The sequence below is a fragment of the Cupressus sempervirens genome, chromosome 3 (assembly GCF_028749045.1).
Source record: "Cupressus sempervirens isolate cs-2001-9-10 chromosome 3, ASM2874904v1, whole genome shotgun sequence".
Lineage (NCBI taxonomy): Eukaryota > Viridiplantae > Streptophyta > Pinopsida > Cupressales > Cupressaceae > Cupressus > Cupressus sempervirens.
Genome location: NC_143120.1, coordinates 260914628 through 260931783, shown reverse-complemented (window position 1 = coordinate 260931783; position 17156 = coordinate 260914628). Strand labels below are relative to the sequence as shown.

Here is a 17156-nt window from a genome sequence, read left to right as displayed (position 1 = left end):
ACATGATCTCCATATCTCCTTCCACTTGCCATGAACGACGGATCCGTGCCTCAAGAGCAAATAAGGAAATCTGGACTCCAAGAAATTTGCATATCAAAGCATGCTTGGTCCAATATTCAATGTCCTCCATCACCGCCACTGGAGGAATAACTAGAACAGGGTGATCATGGCTACGCGAAAAATAATCGTTAACTGTTTTCATCTTGGAGCTCTCCCCTAAATAAAATGAGTCAGATCTCGTTACATGCATAGTTGGAGAAGAACCATCTGTCCTCACCAACGTAGAAGAAATCCCAGGCCTTGCCATGCAAACAATAAAAACCCTAATTCAAAATTGTCTGCAAATGCTCTTCAAAATCCAGAACCCACACTAACTTTTTCTAGCAGCTGTCAATCCAAAAAGAAGAGGGAAGAATATCAACAAAAAGGGCAAACAACAAACAGGGGCTAGGGATTGAGCCCTAGCCTAGCTGGCATCCATCGCTCCTCATCGCTCTCCTGCAAATCCTTGATAAAATCTTGTTTTAAATTTGTAAATTAATTCAAGATATGTATATATATCAAATATTCAACAAATGAATACAGCTTATTTTTTAATAACAAGTGCTACGTAGTGGCATGTAATTGGTTGAAGTTTTTATAGTAATTAAAAATTAAGATTTACATAATAAATTTAATACTTTTGTTACAATATTATATAGTTATTTGAAACAAAAATTGTAATTATAATAATTTTATGAAAGATATATAAAAATTCTAATACATTAAATAAATATTGGTTAAATTAAAAAATATGAATGTTTAAATTTTAATTTGAAATAAATTCTATATAATGAAAAAATAAATACAATAGCTATTATCATACAAAATTGTTTAAATATTTTATTAAGATAAACACCATTAGTTCTCTGCAAAATTTTAATAGTAGTAAATTTATTGTACCCATCTAACTCCACCAAAATTTTAAAATATACTTTTGCATTGATTACAACTATTATGTTTATATTTTTTAATTTTAAATTCTCTATTACAAATGAGAAAAAATGAATTTGAGATAGTAGAAGATTTACTTTAATATGTATATATATAAAACACCAAATCAAATTGACCAATCAATTTAATTTTTTTTTCTTTTTTCTGTAATATAAAAAAATCATAAAAATTATAAAATTTTGTAAATATTTACATGACAAAAAAATAGTTATCTTTGATTAGGGGAATTTAAGACAAAGTGAATGCAATAATTGCATACTAACAATTATAATAATAAGAACAAGTGGCTCGTATTTGCCGTAGATTATAATAGTTTTAATTAAGTAGAATAATAAAGTAAAAAAATGATAACATTTAATATAATTTTATTAATAATGGGTTAATATTTTAAATAAAAAATCTAAATTTCAATTTACAAAATAAAAAATTATCATATTATTTTAAATATTTTTAAAAAATAATATTTAAAATAAAAATATTTATAATTAAAAATAATTTCTAATTTATTATATAAATCTAATGATACTATAATAATTGTATTTTAATATATTAATATTTTATATAAATTAAAAAATTATTCAATATATTTGCAAACCATTTGTCATTTAAGAAATTTTGGCTGTTAGATAATCATAAAATAATTCTACTCAATTTTAACCTAATAACAAAATATTTAAATATATGTATATATATTATTCATGTAATATTTTTATCTTTTCATTTATTATTATACTTCTTTTAGAAATACAAATAATATCAAGTATTATAAAAAAAATCATATGATAAATATTATATATACAAATAGTATTAAGTATTATAAAATAAATTATATGATGAAATATTATATTTAATATATAAACTAGCCATCTTTCACAAATTAAAATTATTTAAAAGTTAATATAATGAAATATTATAGTGATGAAATTAATATTTACAAATCTAAAAATAGTCATTTCCACTCTTATAACAACCAATCAAGTTCAAGTAAAATTATGTTTCAAATTTTATATATAAAAAATATAAACATTACAAAAATCAAAACTTAAAATTAAAAAGAAAAATACTTATATCTAATTAGTTGAGATATAAAAGATTAATACTAATTAAAATAGTATTTAAGAACAAATACAATAACAAAATAAAGATAAAATAATTAACTTTTTAAAATTTATTACAAAATATTTTGATGAATATACCTTTTAATTAAATTTTAAAGATTCATATGCTGATGCACCAAAAAAAAAGAGGTCTATTCATTAAAAGAAGAAAAAGAGCAAAAACAATTGTTCTTTGATTTGTAATATGAAACTATGAAACTAAGAAAACTTGAACAAACATTTTTTGAATTAATTGAATCGATAAAAGAATGATATTTGAGGGCTAAGAGGTCCCCAACTATACTTCCAATGATAATGCTATCCTAGGTAATAGATATTTTACTAATGATAAAATTAAGTAATAATAATAATAATAAATTTATTAATTTTGCTCATTTAATAAAATCTCATGGACCAAAACAAAAACAAAGACAAACAATCTCATCAGCTCAATATAGGAATTCCACTGCGCGCGGAGAAAAATGGCCACGCTGGTGACAGCAGGAGTTGTTTCAGTTTCTTCCATTTCAACCCCTTCTTCAAAATATGCGCAGGCATTTGGCTGCAGATATTCAGCTCGGAAGAGCTTGTCTGTACCTGCTAACATTACTTCGTCGGGAGATGGAGAAAGAAGATTGCCCAATAGCTTCATTTCTTCTTCTTCTTTGAAGAAATTCAGGTCATTTTCTGTTCAAGGGGAAACAGACAGTAATAGCAGCGCCCAAGAAAAGGTAAGTCTTAATTTTTATATTCTTTTCTATTAGGTCCAGGACAATGAATTGTTAATATTTAGTTTTAAATTATTCAGCTGAAGAATCGAATTGCTGTTTGTTCTTTACATTTCTGATGTTTTTGGGTAAATATCTTTTGATTCTTTATTAGAATCTTCTGTGTAGCTGGAGAATTTAGAGGCATCTGTTCCATCAAATTCACGTTTGGCTTGCACTTGGCCTCTTTGAGCGAGCGGCCTAGTCGAATGTGAGATTTTAGTTAGTTTTAACATTTTATTGTGCCTTCAGAGTCGAATCCGAGGTTGGTTGTTGTACTAGGCGACTTGGATATGGGATTTTATTTAATTCCACGTTTTATCAGTCACGCGGGGTTTAAACCTGTGCTAGTTATGGAAGCCATGCTTTTATCAATTGAATTCATCCATTTTGACGTTTGCTTTATCTTAAGCAGTTGGTGTATTATTTTATTAAATTCTTTAATTTTGAGTAGGATTTTGGATAGAAAAGGAGTTAAAATACCTGACTTCCTTTTTTTATTCGACTCTGTAATCTCGAATCATCTTGAAGGGGTTTGGTTGTAAATTTCAAAGGGAAGCTGCAAGCCAAGTTCAAATTCCTTATTGGTATAAGATTGCCCAGAACTCTGGCAGGGATATTTTTAAGTTGGGTTGTTAATTGTTACATTAGAGTTTACTTTCTGTTTTCTTATCAAAATAAGGCAATCCATAACTCTAGCAAACTTGTGGTAAGGTTGCAGGGCAATAATTATTCGGCACTTTGGAGTTGGAGATATGATTACAGATGAGAGATTATTGAACACCAAGTTAAAATGCAAATAAAAGAAGAGCAGGACAAGCGGGCCAAAGTGGCTAATATCATAGTCAAAGGAGTGAAAGATTTCGGAGAAAGTGAGAAAACGGACACCCTAATGAGAGATTTTCTTAGAGATCAGCTGAAGTGGATAGGTGGCATTCAACAAGCAAACAGGATTGGCAAGTGGATGGATAGAGGGAGAGATAGGCAAATACGGGTTACCCTAAAAAATATAGAAGACAAGAACATCATTCTTAGAAATAGAGGGCTGCTTAGAGACACGAGGTTTTATTTGGATGAAGACTTAACCTTTTCACAGCAAGAACAAAGAAAGGAATGGGAAAAAGTGAAAACAGCAAGAAGTTAAGGGAAATGGGCTTGTTTGAAGAATGGGAAAGCCCAAATCAGCAAACGTTTCTCGAAGGGGAAATAGCAATCAGGGACCCCACAAGACTGCCTAAGCATAGTAAGTTGGAATTGTAGAGGCTATCGATGGAGAAGAGGTCTGGGGGTGGGGTCCATTGCGGAAAAAAGAGATATCATCATTCTTGTGGAAACACATGAGCACAAGGGTTGCAAAGTACCAGTTTTTGAAGGTTACAAAAAAAATTCAGTTTGGAATAAAGGCAATGACACAGGTAAAGGGCATGGTGGGATTACGGTGCTAATCCATGAGAGGTGGTGTGACATTGTTAAATTTGAGAAAGAGGGCCCAAATAAACAGTATATTTGGCTGCAAATATCAGGGAACGAAATTAATTTTAGATTGGCTGCATGCTACTTTGCTCCGCAAAACTCAAGAAGAGAAAACTTGACAGTGAAGATCCCTATGCTTCACTAAAAAAAGACATTTTACAGTTCAGTATCATGGGAGATATAATTTTAGTGGGGGATCTCAATGCTAGGACTGTGAGCAATCAATCCTTACAGTTAAATGACAGTGAAAAAGTGACAAATAATTCTCTATGGCTGGAAGAAGGTAGTGATAGGCTTTGGAAGAGAGCCTCTGAGGATGACAATGGAGGTGTTTCACACTTTGGGTCTGAATTACTTGGATTGTGCAGTGTGTTCGATATGGTTATTTGCAACGGGCTGGAAAGATGGCCAAAATCAGGGGGTATCACGTGCAAGATGTACAATGGCCAAAGTGTGGTTGACTATGTAATCTGCTCACAAAATCTTATAGATAAAATGCTTGAGTTTAACATCGGTGTTTGTCCCATAGAGATGAACTCCGACCACATGCGTTTATGTTTTCAGATGGGCCTTTCCTCAAACAGTTTACACAATAAACAAGATACTTGCGTGCAAAAAGCAACTAGCATCAAAGGAAAAATCCTTTTAACTCAAGATAACAAAGTCATTTTCAATGCAATGCTTGAACAACAATTTCGGGAATCCAACAATCTTGTAGATAGTGACAGGGTTAATGGGGTAGGGGAACCGATTCATAGCAGCCGGCTGATTGCTATTATTCAGAAGGCTTTAGAGGCATGTAAAAGGTCAAACAACAAAAAGAAGTCTACTAATACCTTTCCGACAAATCCTTGGTATAATGAGGAGTGTAAGGCAGCAAAGAGAAATATGAAAGGGAAAGGGGCTAACAAAGAGACCAAGAAAGGTATATCAAACTTATTCGCACCAAAAAAGTAGAATATATCACTACAAGAAGGCAACAACTAATATCCTTGGGAAAGCATGACCCCAAGAAGTTTTGGAAAGAATTACAACATGAGATAAAGCAAATAAATAACAACATTAAGGATGCGCAATGGCTCGAGCATGCAAAGCTTTTATACGAGCGCCCGCAAGAGGAGAACAATCCTCTTGAGGTAAATACTTTGAAGGAACTCTTCACGGTTGATGATATCATAGCGGGGATAAAGAAATTGGCAAGTGGTAAGGTGAGTGACATTGATAGGATGCAAGCTGAATTCATAAAATGGGGTGCAGAAATTATTGCGCCTCATATAAAGGATATTTTCAACCACGTTACTCATAAAGGTTTCCCATTAAATTGGACTACTAGTGTGGTTATCCCACTTTTCAAGAGCGGTGATATCAACAACCCATCAAACTACCACACTATTATGGTTAACCCACTTCTTGGAAAACTTTTTGGGAGCATGATTGAATGTAGAATCAGCAAATGGGCAGAAAGTGAAGGTAAAAGAGCAAGAGGCTAGGCAGGTTTCAGACCCAAACACTCCACCTTTGACCATTGCATCACCCTTCGGCACATAATAGAGAAAGTGTAGGACATTTAGGGGAAAGAAGCTTATTGCTGTTTTGTTGACTTCAAGAAAGCCTTTGACACTACCTAGAGACAAGCTATGGAACAAAATGAATGAATTAGGCATCCTAGATGAATATAGAGCAGTAGTGCATAAATTATATGACAAAGTCAGAGCCAAAATCAGAACTAGTGATGGTATGTTCGAATGTTTTGGGAGTGACATTGGTGTTAAATAGGGATGCCCTTTATCCCCTACCTTGTTCGGGCTATACATTGATAAACTAGAAATTGGTTAGACAACATGGAGGGGGATGGTGTTCAGTTGGCAGGGTATGTGGTGAAGCTTCTTTTGTACGAGGATGATCTTATTTTGATAGCAAAAATGGCTCAAGGATTAAGAGATCATTTAGGGGCCTTAGAAATTTTTTGCCGAGAAGTTGGGATGCAAGTGAATATCTCCAAAACCAAAGTCATGATTTTCTCTCTAAAGAGAAAAGAAGAGAATACTACATTCCTTTTCGAAGGCAGCCCATTGGAAATCGTGAAAGAATACAAGTATCTTGGGATTGACTTTCATCATAAACTCAGTTGGGAGACATGTAGAGCGAAAATGATTCAAGGGGGTTGAAAAGCTTCATTTCTACTTCAGAATGGATGTAGAACAACATAACTATGGGATTGGAAAACTAAGAAGACTCTCTTCGGTTTGCTGGTCACGCCGGTGGTTCTTTATGGCTGCGAGGTGTGGGGGGCAGCATATCAAAGTGTGGATGGAGGCAAATAAAGAGAATTAAGAACACTTAATCACAAGCAATCTCAAAGTGAAATCCTCCATTCCTTATGAAATTCATTTGTTAGAAGCCGACATTTTTCAGTTAGAGGCTCTAGCATTAATTCGGTTAATTACCTACTTAAAAAGGATGGAAAACATGCATGATCATCAGTACCGAAAATTGTGAAAGAGGAAGCTCTTAACCATAGGAAGAAAACACAGATGAAGCAAAACATTAAAGGGATGGATAAATGGAAAATCAAGGTGCATGAGTGTCTGAATGATAATGCGGGCATAAAAAAGTTTGTTAGGGAAAAGTTTCAAAGTGCCATGTGGAATAATAACATTGGCAGAAAAAAGGCGTATTACATTAAAAAATTCAACCCAACCGGGGATCACGGCGAGAAAGTGTACCTTGGGGCTGCTATTAAAGGTAAGGCAAGGTTGTTATTGGCTCAATTGAGGACTGGATCCCATCACCTTAGATGCGAGACAGGTAGACGGAAGATGCCCAAGGAGGTTTGGGAGGAGAGGATATGCGTGTTTTGTAAGATGGGAGCTATTGAAACAGAATGTTATTTTCTCTTCAAGTGCATAGCTTACGACAACATCTGAATATACTATAGTTTCATACAAAAGGCGGTCAACATGCATAGTTTGTTTGAGGTCGACAGGATCAAACAAGCGACGAACTTCTTGATTAAGATCCATATCATAAGATTGGAAATGGAAAGAAATATGGAATCTGTTTAGCACGCTTTGCTGATCCCATAGACTACTGTGGTCTTGTGGACGTCATTAAAATCACATTCATTCAAATCTTAGGAATGCAGTCCAAGCTTTCCTCACGCGAAATTTAAAACTGTGCATAACATCCTTGCCAAGGATTTAGCAAGCAAACAAAACAGAAACTCATAAGTTCAGAATCTTTTTTTCATTAGGTTTATGAATTGTGGAAACTGAAGAATTTCTATTTTTTTATTTTCTGTAATCTGACCATTCAAGATAGGCCAGCAATTCATGATTTATGTCAAACCTAAGTCACAAGGTTTGTGTCGCATTAGAATCCAGTGATGAAAAAATTGAGAACAAGTCTTGACAGTTGATAGAAACTTGAAAATTAACCTGTCACTAATCTGAAGAATGTTCATCTGCATTTTTTTATTATTTCTATTTTGGAAAACAAGAAATTAATCTATAAGATCATAAAAAATAGGTGAATATCCACGCTGCTCATTCATATTTGGGTTTGATGGTTCACTAACATTTTCCCAAGGTTCTATATTGCTGGTTTCAGCTGTTAAATGTATATATAATATGTAAAAAATATATATTAAATTGAGAGCAACCATTACTTGCACAAAATGTACTAAATCAAATATATAAAATAGGTGAGATAGATTCAGCTCTACCACTTGCTAGCATTTCCTTTATCATTTACATTTCAATTTAAAGATTGACTCCTCAATCTAGGGCTTGACCAAGGTAGGCCCTTCTCCTCCCCCCCAAACAAAAAATCCATTTTTCTTGTATGCAGGAACAATTTATCGGAATTATGGATTTGGAATTAGAAACCTATTGTCCGAAGCTTTCAGAAGATCTGAGGTCAATTGGACTTCTGCCTTCTAGAAACATGTCAATTTGGGGAACATATACGAGCATAGGTCTACCAGGTCCATTTGTACTTGGAGATTTGCACTTTTCTCAGATTCCTGGTTTTCTGTCCTGATTCCAGATCTGGTTTTAGTTTTTGTCATATAGTTTCTAGTTTGTTTTTTTTAGAGCTGAAAGGTGTCTTCCACTACACATCTTCGAGGTTAGTCATGTTCTCTCCCTTGTCCTTGTGTCTCAGATCTGATTTCTTGCTTTGGTAGGGCTTTACATGTGTTTCTTGCATTTAAACCAATTACCCTAGGTAAGTTAATCAATCTAGTATTTAATCAATCAATCCAATCTATTCAATCTAATCACATTGCAAATCTAAGGTTAATAAATATTGCATGAAAGAGGACTTTCTTGTGTACTTCCTTGATATCATTTGGGTTTAGTATTGACATCCTTTGACCTCACTTGGGTTGTGCTAATCTAACTTGGGTTATATTAAGAGTTATATATGGAAGCCCCTCTTTTTCTTGTATTGAATGGCTAAGTGTGAAGATGTTTAACTAATGAACTCATCTCATCTAGTTTGCATTAACAAATTGATCGCTTCCATTTTTCCCCTAAACATTTTGGTAAACCCGACCGCTTACCCTCCTTTTTGATTTTGGTGTTGGATTCCTTTCCTTAGCTAGATCTACTTGGTTTCATTGTATGCATCTAGTTAGATCTCCTTTTGCATTATCTTCTTTACATTGTTTACATATTGATTTTATTAACTACATTGTTTCATTTCACATATATTTGCATTGTGAAAATACAAAAATTGTATCCTAATTTCTTAAGATTGCATAACATTTTTAAAACAATATAAAAACACAAAAACATTTCTTTCATGGTCATTGCATTTCATTTTCAATGGGGTTGTTATCTTTATTTTCAAGTTTTCTTCATGATCTTCAAGATATTCCATTTCATGCATATGATGACACTAAAGTGTTTTCTTTCATTCCTTCCCATATTTCTTCAAAGCTTCCCCCTCCAAAGGGTAGGCTCTTCAAAGACGATGTTGGCCAATCTTTAGTGACTCCATGAGTCATGACGTTCCTAACCTTGATAATGCCACTATTTGGGATGAGCCCTTGGATAGGGATATTGACTACTTTCTCCCTCATGGAACTGTTTTGAGTCATGATTATTCCTCTCCTAAGGTATGCTTTCTTCCATACTTCGATGATTCTACTATTTGGAATGAACCCTTGGATAAGGACACAAAACCCTCCCTCAAGAAGCAACCTTTATAAAATTGGATGATAACATGATTATTGCTCTTGATGATTAAACACTTCCTATGCATTTCATTGATTTTCCTTCTATAGATGAGGCCTTTATGGGTTATGTTTATCTATCTCCTAAGAGCACCTTAGAAGTGGAGAACCACACCTGTATGCTTTTTTTGTTCGTTTCAAGACACATCTCAAATCAAATTAGGCCTTGTAGAAAAGGATGGCCATTATGACCTCATTTTCACAAATTCAGCCTTTAACATAAGGATCCTAATCATACTGATCCTAGAGGTGGCCGATCAACTCTTTAAGATTGGGGAACCTTATATTTTACACCAACATTCTATACCAAAAGCAAGATCCTTGACTTTGAAAATCAAACACCTTTATTTGACGAGTGTACACATATTGAATGCTTCTTTTTACATTTCAATCTAATTGAAACTAAAAAACCTTATTATTGTATGCTTCATCAAATTCATAAGACTAGTCAATATCATTATTTGCAATGTAAAGAATTCAATTCGTATGGTATGTTTCAAATGAATTGTGATAATGAATGCTATCTTTTTCACGATCATTCTACTTAATACATCTACATTCCTATTATGTTGCTCTTCACTCTGTGACATTGCTAGCTATCCTTTGTGGGTTCATTGTCCTACTTTGGGAGCAACATAACAGTCATTTCCCTTGTCTCCTCAGTTGGGGTGCATGGGCCCTATTTCATTTTCCTATCTATATAGCGGGATCAATTTTCTCCCTTAGTTGACTTGTTTTCCTTTTATATTATGACATGTTTTCTTGCATGCATTGATTGCGTTACATAAGGATTAACATCCTGAGTGCAATCTTATGCTTGTAAGTGCATCTTTGTTATAAAAGATTCTCGTTTAAGGCATATATTGGGCATCCTTTCTTATTTCCCTCAAGGATCCGTTATCTCTCTGTTCCTCCCTTTGCAACCACCAAGTAGGCATAATATGGTATCCTTCCATCTTCCTTTTCATCTTTCTATGGATTTGCATCATTTTATGATGCATTCTTATTTTTTTGGGTATGTAATGCTTTGTTTCATGCAAAATGCGATTGTTTTTGCTATGCAAAATGCGATTGTTTTTGCTTAGCAAATTCTTTCCGTGCCTCGGATTTGAGTGCTTATCATTCAAATAATCATCTATAGCATTATTATTTTTCTATCTACTTCATATGTGAAATGTTTTCTTGCACTTTATCTTCTTGAGAATTATATATCCTATGAGGTATCTTTTTTCTTTATCTCTTTCTCTAAGGATCAACTTTCCTTAGTAAGTGGCATTTATTTATCATGTGACATTCTTTTTTTATAAGGAATTATTGTCTTGATCAGGATTCTCTTACAAGAGGTGTATGTCCTTGATCATTACCTCTTTTTTATTTGCAAAGCTATGCTCATTATAATTTCCCCCTACTATATGATTCAAAGTTTGCCATCCTTCATCCAAGAATCCTTATTTCAATTCGAAACAAGGGGGCTAAATAGGGGCATTCTTGTTCTTCTTCTTGCTTTCTCTTAAAGATGTAATCCTTGTTTAGACACTCTTGTTGAAGGTAGATGTCTTGCCAATAAGATCTTTTCCTTTCAAGGGTCTCTTCTCACGAGTGAAATAACCTTTCACGACTGTCTATTTTCTTAGCTTGCAAGAGTCAACACTCTTTGCTAAGTTTGTGGCATACAATGTTGTTTAAGGATATTTTTTTGTTGTTAGAAGTAGTTATCCTTGATTCTCTTCCTCGTGATATCTATGACTACATAGCCATCATAAGGAGGGGGTATACATATGCCCTCCGTGTACTATATTTTACTTTTTATGTACTTTTAGTTTTACATTGCAACATGCCACTCCCTAATGAGTATAAGTGACCCTTTTCTATCTTTGGGAAATGCTTTCACACACACTTATCTCTATGGATAGTGGACCCTTGTCCATCCACAGAGAATGCAAACATACTCACGTATTGTGGTGATACCACGACATTGATCCATGGGTGTACACACATATACATACAAATGCATGCAAAAGCCACTGATAGGCGCACAAGATTGACTACCAGGCACACAAACCTGTGAGACTATTCAATCGTGCCTCTTTTATATCCTTTTTTGTGATTCACAATAGGACACACAAATCTTATTGGGAAGATATTCATTCCTCTTTCCCTCTCTCTTTTTTCTTTCATGATAGTAGGATAGAATCATGGGGAATATCATCTTTTGTGATGCCTGTCTTTCCTATGTGATCTTCTATGTTTTTGTAGTATTTTACCAAACGTGATCTTAGTGGGTTAGATATTTTTCTTCAGCTGAGGTCTCTCTCACCAATTGATTTGGGTTTTGTACTAAACTCGTTCTTTTTGAAGTCATTTGCTTGTCTTTCTTTTTCCTTTGTTCCTTTTTGGTTTGTTTTTGTGCTCTTGTGCATGGGAATAAAATTAGGATCCTAGGTTTGGGGGCCAATGTCTTTGAGCTTAGTGATGTTCTATCTCTTTGTAATCCATCACTTGCCTCCCTCATCTCTTCTTCTTCCTCCTTTATTAGGAGTATGACTTGCTTCATACTTTTGCTAAAGTGGGGGCTAAATATACCATCTCAAAATGGAAGCACTAATTTTGAGACCTTTTAGCCCTCCTTAGTGTGGTTTTGGTCTTCTCTTCTTCCAATCTTGTTCAAATATTTAGGTTATCACCCATTTCTATTCATGGCCGTCATAGGTGTCATTTTATTACCTTTTTGGCCATATCTCCCAACACATTACCATTTCCTGCTTCTTCCTGGACCATCCTCAAGATGCCGAGATCATCTTTTGTTGGGATAACCTAGGCATAGGTCGACATACCCAAGCCTTTTTTGGTCGTGAGACGAGGATTGCCTCGGGTGTTTAAATTATTTCCTTTGGTGCCTAGTTGGCTTGCTTTGTTTGTGATCCCGAAAACTAGTATAGAAGGGAGCTTAGGCACTTCATTTTCATAACACACACATGTGAGTCATAAGACAAACATATTATACACACTCAAGCAGATCTGTCAAGGCATACTTCAAGCTCTCAAGCATTCATCAAGTCTAATAATTCCTTCTTGCATCATGCTTCTTCCGTAAAGGTGGTAGTGGAGTTTGGATTCTAAGGAGGGGATCTTCCATTCTTTCATTCAAGTTCTTCAGTTCTTCATCAAGCCAAATTACAAGCATTCCCATTAATGAGGTTTTGACTAACATAGTTTCTACTTGACCTTTGTGTTGAGTCAAAGCTATTACATTAACATACTTGATTGCATGCTAAATTCAATTGCATCTACATTGGTAATTATATTTCTCATTGATAGATTAAACTCTACTACTTGCTAGCATTTCCCTTATCATTTCAATTTCAATTTCAATTTCAAGGTCAATTCCTCAATCAAGGGCTTGACCAAGGCAAGCCATTCCTTCCCTGCCCCCCCCCAAAAAAAAAATCATTTTTCTTGTGTACAAGAATAGATTATCGGAATTGCGGATTCGGAATTGAAAGCCTATTGTCAGAAGCTTTTAGGAGATTTGAGGTCAACTGGACTTCTACCTTCTGGGAACACGTTAAACCGAGGGAACATATACTAGTTAGGTCGACCACCTAGAGATCTGCACTTTACTGAGATTTCTGTGTTTTTTCGTTGTGATTCTAGGTTTGGTTTCAGTTTATGCTCGTAAATTTCTTGTCTGCTATTTTTTGAGATGGAAGGTGTCTTCAACTACACATCTTTGAGGCTAGTCACTTTCTCTCTCTTGTCCTTGTATCTCATATTTGATCTCTTGCTTTGGTAGGGTTATACATTTTTTTTTGCATTTAAACCAATTAACCGTAGGCAAATTAATCAATCTATTATTTAATCAATCGATCCAATCTATTCAATCTAATTACATTGCAAATCTAAGGTTAATGAACATTGCATGAAAGAGGAATTGCTTGTGTACTAACTTGATATGGTTTGGGTTTAGTATTGACATCACTTCGTGCCACTTGGGTTGTGCTAATATAAGTTGGGTTCTATTGAGAGTTATGTTTGGAAGCCTTTCTTTCTCTTTTATTGAATGAATAGGGTGAAGATGTTTTAACTAATTAACTCATATCAAAGTGTTTATATTAACAAGTTGATCGCATCCATTTTCCCCCTAAACATCTGCATTATATTATTAATTTATTACATAATTTTGGGTGGAATATTGATGAACATGTGTGTATTGATGACCATATTTGTTCAACAAACAGTTATGACTATGATGAGTTACAATAGAATATGTCTCTAAATCTCAGTGTGTAATGCCCCGCCTTGAGATCTTGGAAACAAGGATAAATATAAGCGAAGATAATTTTTTAAACAAGTATGGATGTACATGACATACAACATACGAGGATCAAAAAGATCGCAACGGAAGACTAAACAAACCTCCAAACACCAACGGATCTCCAAACGCCACTACTGACCAAAACGACTAACCACGGAAGGAAACAAACGATTTCGAATCCAAAAACATACTGAATTCAAAATGCAATTCCAAGGTATTCGAGAACACTATAAAGGGTATCCAAAAAACCTTCAAAAAACTTCTGGTCAAATTGAAAAATGCCCGCTGTTTGCCTGGACAGGTTTTTCCAAAACCTAGGCGATACTTTAAGCCAACACAGTACGATACTTTCCAGTATCGTATGACCTTTCTAATTAAGGCATGCAATACAATCAGGTTTTGGGTGACACTTCTCATGAAGGCATGCGATACTTCACAAGTATCGTACGACTTTTCTCCAAGAGGCGTGCGATACAACAGAGTGTTGCATGATAGAGTTTACAAGGGCGTGCAATACATTCTAATATCACACGATTCTTCTCGCTTGAGCATGTGATACTTTAATGTATCACCCAATGCTGATGCATGGCTGCCCAGAGAAAGCAAGAATTACTGTAAGGACCAAAACGAGGGATAAAATAGGAAATCGAACCTCCACACCGGGAAGTATTGGACTCACAGTCGAGGCAAAGACACTTGAAACAATAGCTACAAGATGGGAACTGCATCTATCTATCATAGTAGTGAAGGGAAAGCACTGAAAGCAACATCGCAATAACTGAACAACCAAACTAAGTACGCGGTTCCTCCCAATTGTAATAGCATCATGAGACCCCATAGGTCCTAGCCATCCCCCGCGCGTAACATCCCAAACTACCAACCAGATCGTCGGAGCTATCCTATGAGGACATCACTACTAAAACATACTACAACATAAGAATAAGGAAATCTATCATGCTTGAAGTAAAGCATAAGATAATCTTACAAATCAAACTCATCCTCTAACATATGCTAAATATCATAAAACAGAAATGCATCAATTAAAACTAACATCATCTAACATGATAACCAAGCATTCCAATGAAAGCATAAATCACAAGGAAGCATACTCCGGAACCCAAAGTACCAAAGTGAAAACATCCAGCAACGATCGTATTAGAATAAAGAACCATCTCTATACACCGGTCCCTAGCAGTGGCGAAGGTAGCTATGCCTCCTAACCACGTGGAACCCGTAGGTCCACTCTTGCCATGTTGATGGAGATAATGATCCAACCACAAACACACATAAAGCAAATGTCCATAGCCAACACTCACGCTAGACAGTATGATGACTGAAACCAAGATCAGAGACAATGCATAAACTACAGGTCCTGGTTAGACACTCAATGGGCTACTAAGTAGGGGTTGACATCATGGAGAGTCGCTGGGCATCGACAAGCCCAAGCTTGGATCGTGCGGCTCAACTCCTCAATGGAAGGCTCTTGCACATACATTTTATTATCTTAAGTTTGATTACCACCCAGTATTTTTTTTAGTAATCACTTATTAAAACTTCTGCACGCCAACCCTCGGGAAATAGACACCGGGTTGTGGAAAAAAAGTCCCCTCCATATGCTACCCTACCTTACCCATGCTTATCCAACGATGAGTGCTTGTAAGCATGCATATTCCCAACAAAACCCCAATGATCATAACTTCCAGAAGTACCATGGGAAATCGGGCCTCGCAAGTCACCCGACAAATGTACGCACATGTACTCGTGTGTGGCGCACCACCATCATGAAGATCATAACACAAGGACTGGATGAGACACAATGCAGAAAATCACTCAACCGAAAATAGGCTCAGGAGGACGGATGCGACACACATCCCAATGCAACATAAAAGTGCCACAATGGTCGGACTGACATCCAGACAGATGATCCAGATCCACGGCCAAACTCATGCCAAGAAAACAGGGCGACACACAAAACGAGGTAAAAACCCCAAAAATTGGAGAACTTTGAAATTAAAACCCATTTGGTCTTTGGGCACAAAAGCCTCGAAAATCCAATAAAATTTGGATTCGGACATCGTATGCAAAAACGGCCAATATAACGGCGTGAAACCCCAAACCCCCATTCCAAAATCAGGAAAATGTTCATACTTGACCAACCGTGCAGAACCAGCAAACAAAAACGGAGGGGAACACTAGTTCTCAGCCTCCTAACAAATTGTTGCCAGAAACAGAAGCTGAAACGAAGCCGAAACAAGAAAACAAGAAAGCCTCTCTTGACAGCAAAAGGGGCTAAAATCGAAAGCAGCACAATAAAAACAATCGCACGCTGAAATTGCCGAAAATCTCGGCAAAGCAAGGTCTACCCGAGCTAGATCCAATGAGACTGACCTCGTGAAGATCCCATGCCCATAACTCTCACAACGAACAAAAATGTGATCCTCCAGAAGAGGATTCTAAAAAAAGCTCTCAAATTTGTGTTTTGCAAAAGTGAGAAGTGAGGAATGAAATTCCTCTTTCCATACTTATTCGCTTTTGAGTGAATAATTGATTAGGGCAAATACCCAGTTAAACTAGCTAAACTTCAAATCCTCCCAAATGAAAACAGGGTATTCCTAGAAATAGGAATTCATCTATTGCAAAGTTGCTAGAAATTAAATTCAAAAAAAATTAAAGCCTGAAAACCCAAAATCACAGAAATTTCCTTAACAACTTTCACGACAATGTGAACCTCTAAATGCACAAACACGCTCACTGGTCTAATCACATAATGCAGACGAGTTTGGATTTAATAATCATCGAAAGGTTTAATTTAAACAATTAAATAAGGATATGTCGACCATACAGAGATGACATTGGTGAAATATGAATAACTGAATCACTAACTCCATGTGCCACTGTTAGGAATATAAATCCTGCACACTAGACACACGATCAAGTGCAATTGCATATAATATCATAGCCGAATCAATAAATGCAGAAAATAACTAATTTAACCATTTATTCAATTTATACCTAATTAATCCATTTACATCACTCACGTTTGCATAAAGCATAATGAAACAAGAATGAAGTAAATCACCATAGGATAAAATCCATCACATGACTGAATCAGAGATATGTCCAAACACCAGATAATCAGATATCATCATAGACCTACTGTCATCTCAAGATGGCATCAACATGCAAATATGATAAACTGAACAACATAGCAGTAAAACATCTATGGTACTGAATCAAAGTATAACATCCAACCCTCAGGTCATCTCAAAGTA

At 35.4% G+C, this 17156-nt stretch overlaps 1 protein-coding gene across 1 annotated transcript in view; it reads left to right on the top strand.

Annotated features, from left to right (window-relative positions):
* The first annotated feature begins 2517 nt into the window (after positions 1-2517).
* The window catches only part of LOC149565890 (uncharacterized), a 56372-nt gene continuing 41733 nt past the window's right edge, over positions 2518-17156 (top strand). Inside the window, exon 1 of the mRNA XM_089819363.1 lies at positions 2518-2821. Within this exon, the coding sequence (XP_089675489.1) occupies positions 2573-2821 (249 nt within the window). The 5' untranslated portion in view covers positions 2518-2572. The remainder of the gene's footprint in view (positions 2822-17156) is intronic.